The sequence below is a fragment of the Falco biarmicus genome, chromosome 5 (assembly GCF_023638135.1).
Source record: "Falco biarmicus isolate bFalBia1 chromosome 5, bFalBia1.pri, whole genome shotgun sequence".
Taxonomy (NCBI): domain Eukaryota; kingdom Metazoa; phylum Chordata; class Aves; order Falconiformes; family Falconidae; genus Falco; species Falco biarmicus.
The window spans coordinates 84,178,432-84,188,992 of NC_079292.1; the positions used below are offsets into that span (position 1 = coordinate 84,178,432).

The following is a 10,561-nucleotide window of genomic DNA, read 5'->3' on the forward strand; positions in this document are numbered from 1 at the left end:
AATAAGCAACAGAATCATCCCCAAAGTTGCTGGGAAGGTATGTTGTGATATCATTTGACTGGCAGCCTGTGCCAACACCTAGCTACAAAGATGTTCAGCAGCCGAGATTGGCAGGGGACACTTGGTCCGCTTCATAAACTGAGCTTCGCAGGTTCACATTGTCCGTGTTTCTCTTTCCCCCATAACAACTTGTGTGATCAGTTTTATCTGTCTCTGTAAAACCAGCTTGAAAGCATTGGCTCCTGAACTTTTAAGTTGCAAAGACTCATATCTAAACAAGAGGGCACATCTACCAAAGTGGACGTTACTTGAGGAATGATGCCATTTTGTGAGTTACAGGTTGCCATCTCCTAGTTACCACGAGCTGGATTCCTTTCAGGCTAGACTGGCCCAAAACCCTGAGTAATTCTATTGACTATGTTAAAAGATCAGCGATACAAATGAAAGAAGAATCAGGCCCAACCATAGCTTTAGAGTTTAATGATTAAAATGTGTATAAATCAATGAATATTTATCCTAGTCTTACAAAAATAATCTAGCATCGGGAATAGGGGATGCAGAGAGGTTCTATTCCCAAGCCCTCGGTACTGACAGCAGGCTTGTACGTCTGCACGGTACAGAGAATCAAGCAACCGGACAGAGGAGCAAAGAGAGCTGCATTACTGCAAGGGATACAGCTGCATTCTTACAGTTCTTTGTGCAGCCTAATGTGCCTTGCTTTTCAAGCAGTTTCCAGTGGATATATGTAGTGGTCCAGTTCCAGGGTGGGCTTGTGGACAGAAATACTTTCTTTTAGCCAGTTGAGTGGAGCTGCTGAAATGCAATGACCACAAGTGCTGTAATTATCATTCCACAGTCACATCACTTGGTGGCTGGAGGATTTGCTTCTGTTGAATAGTGCATCTGTGGATTTTTTAAGTTGCTCTTTTAAGATCAAGTGTTGCTGTCGGTTACATTTATAGCTCCCACTGAGCCAGTGGAAAATTCTGTAGGCTAGCACAGTCTTTCCAATGCAGACAGGTGGTTCAGTGATTAATGATGAGACATTAGTATGGCAAGAAGTGGCACTTACTGTGATTAGTTATCAGTTTAAAACAGAGACAAGTATGTATTTACATGGCAAGCTGTGAACTTCTGGAATTTGCTGCCCCAGTAAACTGTGGACACAGGTGGGAGGACAAGGTCAGAAGATATCTGATAAATTAATGGTAACAAGTCCACAAACAGACACTGAAGGGAAGATGCAGGGTTCGCAGCCATGGTCATTGTGGATGTTGAAATAGTGTGACCGGATCATAGTGAACTACAGATAGTGGCCAGGCTTCTTTGCTCTCCCTGGAATGCATCTTCTCTTGCCACTGTTAGATACAGTGTCTGGATATGCTCTCTGACCTGATGGGGCATTTTCTGTATTTTTAGGTTCACTTTTGTTCTTCTCGCAGCATAAGGTAGGAGACAAGGCTAGCTGAGAGGACAGCAAGTCTCCAGAGATGTTCCCTTTGGCACCCTGCCTTTCTCTTGTTAGAGATCTATTTTCCAAGAGTCAGGGAAATAACCTGTTTTCATCAAAATGCCTCAACTGTGAAGTAAGTCACAGTGAATTAATCAACTGTTTGGATGCTAATTCAGCAGTCCTCTTTAAGTACCCTTTTCCCATCAGCCTGTGCACTACTGGGCCACATCAGAGGAGGAATATTAGCAGAGTATTGCGCCTGGGACACTGTTTCCCATTCTGGCTGCTATCTGCCTCCATTTCCACATCCAGAAGTTTGTCATCGGGGATATTTAGCACTGTCCAGTATATACAAGACTCCCAGTGACAAGCTATCTGTCCAGGATATTGGTGACTTTTAGAAACTGGGGAATGCTAGCAACATTTTATGATTATTATCTTCTACATACAAGCAGTAAGGCATCTGGCCATCTTCTGGGAGTGAAATCTCTTAGTAGAGGATCAGAGATAACATTGGCCCATTACACAATGAGGTCAGTCACCTCACAAATAGGGATGTAGACAAAGCAGAGATGTTTAATACCTTCTTCACCTCTGTCTTTAACACTGGTGATGGGCCCTGGGACCTCTGGAGCCCTGGGTTGGAAGACCATGGCTGGGGGGATGATAAACTCACAGCTGATCCTGAGCTTGTTCAAGACTTGCTGCTCCAGCTGGATGCATATCAATCTATGGAGCCTGATGGGATTCATCCCAGTGTACTGAAAGAGCTGGCCGATGTCTTTGCAGGACCTCTCTCCACTATTTTTCAATGATCTTGGCAGTCTGAAGAGGTTCCCATTGATTGGAAGCTGGCAAATGTTGTCCCAGTTTTCAAGAAGGGTAAGAAGGAAGACCCTGGTAAGCACAGGCCTATCAGTCTCACTTCAGTGCTTGGTAAAATTATGGAGAAGGTTATTCTGGGAGTTACGGAAAAACACTCGAGACACCACACAGTCACCGGTCATAGCCAACACAGGTTCATGAGGAGAAAGTCCTGCTTAACCAACTTAATTTCCTTTTATGACAAGGCCACCAGTCCAGTTGACAAAGGGAAGTCAGTAGATGTGGTATTTTGGGATTTTAGCAAAGCTTTTGATACAGTCTCTCACAGTATCCTTCTGGATAACAGGCAAGTCTGTAACACATTGGATGAGCAGGTGGCTGACGGGTCAGGCTCAAAGGGTTAAAGTAAATGGGGTTACCTCAGGCTGGCAACCAGCTGCCAGTGGGGTTCCCCAGGGCTCAATTTTCGGTCCAGTGCTCTTTAATGTGTTTATAAATGATCTGGATGCAGGAATTGAATGTACATTAAGTAAGTTTGGCGAGGATGCTGAACCAGGAGGAGCTGCGGACCCCCTGGAGGCAAGAGAGGCCTTACAGAGGGATCTGGATAGACTGGAGAGCTGGGCAGTCACCAGCTGCATGAAATTTAACAAGAGCAAGCGCCGGATTCTCCACCTGCGACAGGGTAATTCCGATGCTGATCTCCTCTCTCTGGTGACCAGCAATAGGACAGGAGGAAATGGAATGAAGCTGCATCAGGGGAAGTTCAACTTGGACATTAGGAAGAAGTTCTTCACTGAGAGGGTGGTCAGTCGCTGGAACAGTCCCCCCAGGAAAGTGGTCACAGCACCAAGCCTGGCAGGGTTCAAGGAGCATCTGGATGATGCTTTTCTAGTTTAGTTTTAGGTAGTCCTGTGGGGAGCAGAGAGTTTGACATGATGATCCTTATGGTTCCCTTCCAACTTGAGATATTCAGTGATTCTATGCTTATATGCATGGAAGATCCTGAAATGAAAATAAGGATATGACATTTAGATCCTTTAACAATTGCACTTGGGACTTGCTGTGGTTTGAAATGGACATAGCATGAGAAGTCTATTACTTGTAATAGACCAGAATATTTCTTTTCCATAGATGCCATATAAAATGGATTTCCCAGATGTTCAATGACCTACTTAGCCATAGATTTCTTTCACTCTGTTTCACTAAAAATAGCTTTTGTCAGAAAACTAATACATTGAAAGCAAAATGCTGTAGAACTTATATTAGTTTTGCTACTTTTTTTTTAATACACAGTCCTTCCAGGCCAAGGATGTGGACCTATTCATTCAAGCAGGGTCTCTTGTCTCCAGGGGCACTAACTTTCAGCACTGTTGGTGAACACAGTCTCTTTTCCCTCTACTGCCTTTCAGAGGACCTGGCACAAAACAAAAACAAAAGCTGGATTCTCACAGGGAACAGACATTCTGTTTTGAATAGCTTTTCTCATCTCACAGAAACTGTACCCTTTGGACCAGTGAGGGAAGCTGCTCAATCAAATCTGGAAGGGGCTTTACTGAAGTATGGAGGGGCCCAGTGACTGGGAGGGTCGGTCGGACCACTGCAGGTATCGACAGAAAGTGGCTGAGTAGCACCATTTGGTGAGCAGAAACCCGTGCTCAGATCCAGGTTAGAAAGGAATCTAATGGAGAGTTTCTGGGATGAGACTAGACTAGAGCTTCAGCTGCTAATCAAGGGATTTCCTGCTCTGGAGCCTGAAGGACAAAAGCTGCACTCTGAGCCTTTGCTTTGTAATATAATGGAAGAAAATCCATGGTGCTTCTCTCCCAATGGGACAGGATAGTTTCTATGATTTTACTGTATTACTTCTTCCAAAAGCATGCTGCAGCACTCTTTCAACTCCAACTAGATACGAACAGCCTCTTTGCTAGGCTTTAGGTCTCATGACCCCAGGCTGCAAATAATTTCATGTCATTCCCCCTATCCCTCAGAGTCTACTAACCTCAAAGACATCCTTGAGCTTCAAACGATTCGTAGTTATCTCTGATTGAAAGGCCTCAGCCCAGGAATCATCATTATCATCTCCTTGGATAAAGATTTTCCAGCAGTCAGTGTAGTCTGGAGAAATGGAACCAAGATGACTAACCTGAGTTTATTCAGATACCAGAGAAGCTCAGGCAACAAGACTTTTTAACCTTTTCCCTGCACCCATGGCACAGAGACAGCTTGGCCATGGACAGGCCAGCTAATGGATGCTGTCCACTCTGTATTTGGAACCAATGCCATTCTCTCTGGGCATTCCTCACCCCCCACCCCCACCCCCTTACCAGTGGAACTGCATTTAGTGCCCTAGGACAAGGGAGAAGCACCCTATCTCCCAGTCCGTCAGGAGTGACAAAAAGATGGTGCCTCTAAATAAGCAAGAATTTTCATACAGTTTTCATACAGGTCTGGCTGCTAGGAGTCCTGTCCCCCTTCTACTGCAATATTTGAACATCTGTTTTTGGACGTGACACTCAGTCACTGAATGGTGATGGATGTGTCCCCAGAGAAGCTGGGCAGGACACTGGGCACAGAAGCAAGCCCATACAAGATTCACCTATGCACAAAGTTCACCAGTTCATCCCTTCACAGTCCCACAAAGCACAGGAAATCTTGCCTTCAGTTTCCATGACAGAAATTTTTACATCTGCCAATCTCACAAGGTTCTTCAGACCTTGGCGGATTCTTTCATCTCTTATGCAAAAAAGCCGTGCTATATGTATGTCTATGTTGACGTATGAGTGCTTCTTTAAGAAATTCAGTATTTTATAGCAGCAGTCTTCACAGGGGCTCCAGGACAAGTACCACGTGATAGAACAGTTGACATAATTATTGGTTCTTCTCGTCTTAAAGATCTTCTCCAGAAAGTAGACTTCAGCATGGTAATTGTCATTTCTGACCCAGTGTATCCAAGGTGTGCCGGCCTCACCCCACTGCAGTTTGCACAGCAGGTATGTTTCCTTTGGAGTGTTACGGGGGTCAAACTGATGCTTTAGTGCCCTCTTAGAGACATACATGCTGAAAAAGAAGAGAAACTTCAAGGAATCACTGGTTACAACTTTGTTTTCGGTAGTTCTCCAGTACACAAAAAATGGGGAGGGTGGAGGAAATGAGAGGAGGACTGAAAAGGGCAAAACATGAGAGAGCAACGCAAGGAACATGGAGAGGTACACACCATGGCAGGGTAAAGGAACCAAACACTGAACCACTTAATCCTCCCTTTGTCTGCAACTGCATGTAGAGCTTTCACCTCCTCACCCCTCCCTGTGGCTGCCCTTTTCTTCATCAGCATGAGTATTTCTAAAAGCTTTCTATATCTTTTTATGTGTCAGACATTTTTCCAGGTCTCCTATGTAGCCCTTTTTGATGTAGGGAGCTGTTGCAAATTTTGTGAAAATAAAAAAAAAATTAAAAAAAAAACCAACTACTGATCAATTATGAAGCTGAGTATTCTCTTGCTGTTTGTATTTTCATAAGGATTAGCACAGTCAGCACAACGTACATGAGAAAAGGAGAAAGAAGTGCTCAATACAAAAAGATGCAGCTCCCAAGAATGACATTTTCTGACAGATAATCCATCTCTTAGATCTAGATCTATTCAGTTCAGAACACACCCCTAAGTATTGTCAATTAAGTAACTATACCGCCAGTGTTGGTCATGAATGTATCCTTTATATCAATAATTATCCATGATGCATAAATAATATATGAAGTCACCATTAGTACTTTGTAACATTTGTACAATTACTTTATATAGAGATTTATATGAGAATACACTTCAGATATATATTTTCCCACATTAGAGTAATTCAGAATAATGGTAGTAGACAACTGGACAGGCTGTTAACAAAAAACCAATAAGCCTGTAGATTGTTTTATAGATTAGCAACTACCAATGACAAACACAAAATCAAAGAAACCCACTATCTGAACTAAAGACAAATTAAATCTTGCAGGTGAAGCATATTCTCTAGCTGCAGGACTCATCACCTTTGTAAAAAAGCATCTCATTTCTCTGGGTCAGTCAGAAGGCTTTGTCTTCTTACCCTGTCTCCTTCCTCATCCCAGCCTCCTACACATCAAAATACAAATGTACATAAACCAGTTCATAAACCAGAGTGTATCTCTGTTTATTTTCTCCATGTAAACTCCATATAAACCACAGAAAATATGCATGTAGATTTCTTTATCAAACTTTCTATTGAATTTATGTAAATGTAACAAATGTAAATGTCACCACGTATTTAAGTCTGGCACAGGAATAAGTGTTTTTATTATACTTAATTCTTTTAGTATGTAATTAAAAAAAAAAACAACAAACAACAGAGAGAGACAGAAGTGGAGCACAGGCTTAATTTTTTTTTTTTCTCATTTAGAGGTGCTAAAAGAGATGCATTTTTTCTATTTCTATTATGTTATTTGGAAGTTAGTGCCTATTAGCTTAAATTTCTTTAAAACTTGATGATTAGGGAACATATATATAATAAGTATATAATATATATTTAATATATATAATATGTGCGCATGTGTGTGTGTGTGTATGTGTGTGTGTGTGTACAGGGAATACAGTGACTGGTTGAAGTTCACCAAAGAAAATACATTGAACTCTGAATACTCAAGCCCAATCAGTTAATCTAATTCTTACAGAAGGTATCTTAAAGGTTTTGGAAAGCAGTGTTACAGAGATCTGATTTGTTCAGAGGTATCTGTAGTGGTTGCCATCTGGTTTTATCATACAGACAAGTTAAAATTTCCAGGTCTTACTGAAGCTGGTCTTAAGCACCCTCCTCCCTGTGTCTCCACCATAAAATACTGCACTTCAGATAAGCTGTTGCAGTGGGGGTCCTGTGCATATTTTCAGGGACATAAAGCCATTTCTTTAGAACAATCTCTTAATACACTAATCTTCAGCATAAAGCCACCTTAAAGATGTGTTAAGCCAAGTAAAATTTATTGTGTAATCAGCTAATGCAACATAAACAAAGGTCTGCATCCTTGTAAATATCTACTACAGAAATAACTTGCTATTTTTAAAATAATGGATTAATGTAAATTTGAACAACTCTAACAGAAGGACAGACAAGAGATTTAAAAAACATTATAAAACATTCCGACACTATAGAATATGTAAGAATCCCAGCACCTGTTTTCTTCTCTCCCCAAACCAGGTAAGAGAACACTTAAAATAAGTTGTGAGTTTACAGATAAATTGCCCTAAGCCATGCAATCCCTCTATTTTTTTTATTTTTATAGCTATCACAAACAGTCCTTGCTGTTCAGCATTGTTATGTACGGTACACATAGACACATGGAGCCTAACTAAAAAAAAATCAAGCACTTAATAGCTGGTTCCTTGATACAAATATAAGACAAAGTTCAAAGTCCACAAATAATAGTAATTTTAAAAGTCCTAAAACTTTTTTAGTTTTCTTTTTAAATTTGGTTCACCAGTCTTATGAGGATGAACTTGTAACCCTTTCAGAATTTGAGAGCTGGAGAGAAATGCACCAGCTCTAAAGACTGACTATTTGAAAGGTGAATTGCACCCAAAGATGTTTAGAGGAGTCGGGGGAGAAAATGGCAGATAAATACAGCCAACTAACTGTCTCCTAGGCTTTATTTTCTTTTCCATGAATATCCACTGCTTTGTGAATGTGCATTAAACCTTGGAAATGTATTGACTGATTACAAATATCTTTTGAAATGTGTTATTTGTACTTTTCCTATTGTTTCACCATCCATAACTTGAACAGGAATGTAATGAGTTTCTTTCAAAATGTACTAATTTTACAAAAACAGCTCCTAAAACTAGTATCTCTCTTACTAAAACTTCACATAATAAACTGCACCACTGTAGGTATTTAACAATTTTCCTTCCTTCCTCTAACACTTGTTATTAGAAACTATTTACAGTCCTACTCGTTACAAGAGAATAATAGCAATAATGGTAATATCTAAAAATGCAGGAGCATCCAAACTTCATTAATCCACACTTTTCCTCCATGGCTAAGGCTTTCCACAGCCCACACGCTTCTTTACTAAACTTTGTATTCAAACTTTTTCCTCCCCGCTCTGTTGAACAGAAACCGGCTGGTCTGACGCTTCCTGTTTATTTTGCAGCACAACAGCCGTTTCCAGAATCGAAACGGTCGGGCAGGGAAGTGGCACTTTTGGATTCTCTTGCTGCCCAGCGTTGGGAGTGAACCAGCTCACCATAGCCCTGCCCCAACCCACCCCCAGCTTGCGCTTGTTTTTATCGGCGGCTTTTGCTCCCTGCTGGTTTATGGCTCCCACCGCGGTTTTATGCCGACAGGAACTTCCCCAAGAGGCTCAGGCTTCGGTGCAGCCCCTTGCCCGCTGCAGTGGCCCCGGGTACCAGGGCTCCCACTCGGGTACACTGGCACCAGTATCGCCCTCTCCCAAGACAGAGACTTTGCACAGACAGAAAGCACACCCCTGGGGCAGAAAAGAAGACGGGCCCCCTTGGGCTGAAGCAAGGACAACACAGAGCTGAAGCTGGCGGTTGTTTGGGATTTTTTTGGTCAGCGAGTATTTTTTTTACCCTCTCAGCTTTCTCTTGTACATGGCTTCTCCTCTCCCTGCGAGCCCTCCTTGGGTGCTGTCCTCCTTTCTGCTCCTGCAGATGGGGCTTCACAGGCAGCCGATGACAGAGCACATCCCCAGGCTCCGCTGGCACGGGGTGATGTAAGAGGAAATGGAAAAAAAATGGTTTGACTGTGGTTGCTACCAGTAATGACATGTCTTTACAAGCCTGCCCTTAGCAGCGCTCTTTCCTCACCCCTCAGCTGGGGCCTGAGGGCTGATACATGTTTCCAGTCAAAAATGTCATCATTGCACAATTTCTTTCAAGCCTGCTTGTAAGTGTGGAAGGGATGATAACGCTTGGTTGGCAGAAAAATGAGATTTATTCTTCGGCGCCGGGGACTCCTCCCAGCGGTACAGCTGCCAGAGTGCCCAAAGCTCGGTGCTGTGGAAAGCACGGCCCTTCGTCCTCCCGCATCCAAGATCTTTCCGTGCAGTCAGAGCTTTGTCATGGATGAAGTGCTCACAAATACCTCTGATGAGAGACTTCACTCACAAGGTGTCAGCAAAGCTTAATGACCTTCCCTGCCAAACCCAGGAGGTTGAGAGTTCCCCCCATGGAGGAAGAGAGGGGAGCCTTGCAGAAGACGTGGCATTTGAGGAGCTGGTGATCTCCACCAGGCCGTGTCTGCTCCCTTGGGCCTTCTGCTTAGGGACTGGGCAGCCTGTATGTTACTAATGCAATCTGTAATTTATATACACGGGTCTGTGCTGCATGTGCAGCACGGCCTTCAGCCTACGCCATGCTGCACACACCCCTTGGCCACAGGACAAACCTCGCTGGTGGGCTGTGACAGAGCAGCCTGCAGGCAGCTCCCGCTTGGCACCGGGCGTCGCATCACTTTTTCTACATGCACAGAGGAAGCTGAAACATCATTTAGGAACAGAATTGTGCTCCTGTAAGAAAATATGTAATAGGTCAGACGACCAAGAAGGGGAAGCTTCCCTTCACAGACAGAACCTACGCAGTGTGCTGTGGAGAAACCCATCCAGGGTCTGTCCAGCACTGCAGGAGTACTGGGTGCCCAGCATCTGAAGGGATGTTAGATTTACTCGCTGTCTAAATTCCTCTTCTTATTCTGCCTTGTTAAAATAGCTGTTTGAGTCAATCATTTGTTGTCAGGCCTTTCTTATGGAGATCCAGTAGGTACCCTGCACCACTGCACGCAAGTGATCCTGGCCAGACCACTGAGATGCACACATCTTGGTTCTGGTGAGTACATGGGTAAGAGTGCAAGGAGGAAAAATCCATTTATTTTGAGATTTGTAAACTAAAATCACATTCCCTTTCCTTAAGGTCTTTTTGTGTTATGCCGTACTAATTTCCCATGGAGATGTTTAGGAAAGGCAGTAGCTCCCAAGTCCCACAGAATTACTGCTGTTCACCTAACCACTGCACTAGAAGAACACCATGCAGCTCAGCAGCTTTGTCAGCCCCTTTCTGAAAACACAGCCAAGGCAAAACTAGCCAGACTCACAATCCTGGGGTGACATTGAGGAGCAGCTACAATTACCAGTCACTCAGGAGCTTATATTCTGCTTGCAGATTCACGGCACTGTGGATGCAGAGAGCTTAGCTGGCTCCATGCAAGTCTGGCTGGGTTCATTAGCTGAGGCACAGCACTGCCTGCTCAGGTC

At 43.3% G+C, this 10,561-nt stretch overlaps 1 protein-coding gene across 1 annotated transcript; it reads right to left on the minus strand.

The window, feature by feature from the left end:
• Positions 1-463: 463 nt before the first annotated feature.
• LOC130150069 (C->U-editing enzyme APOBEC-1-like) lies at positions 464-9,040 on the minus strand. Its single transcript, XM_056340612.1, has 4 exons — positions 8,883-9,040; positions 4,938-5,338; positions 4,281-4,396; positions 464-3,283 (listed from the first exon to the last, which is right to left on the minus strand). The coding sequence occupies exons 1-4, from the start codon at positions 8,903-8,905 to the stop codon at positions 3,266-3,268; spliced, it is 558 nt and encodes a 185-aa protein (XP_056196587.1). The 5' UTR covers positions 8,906-9,040; the 3' UTR covers positions 464-3,265.
• Positions 9,041-10,561: the final 1,521 nt, after the last annotated feature.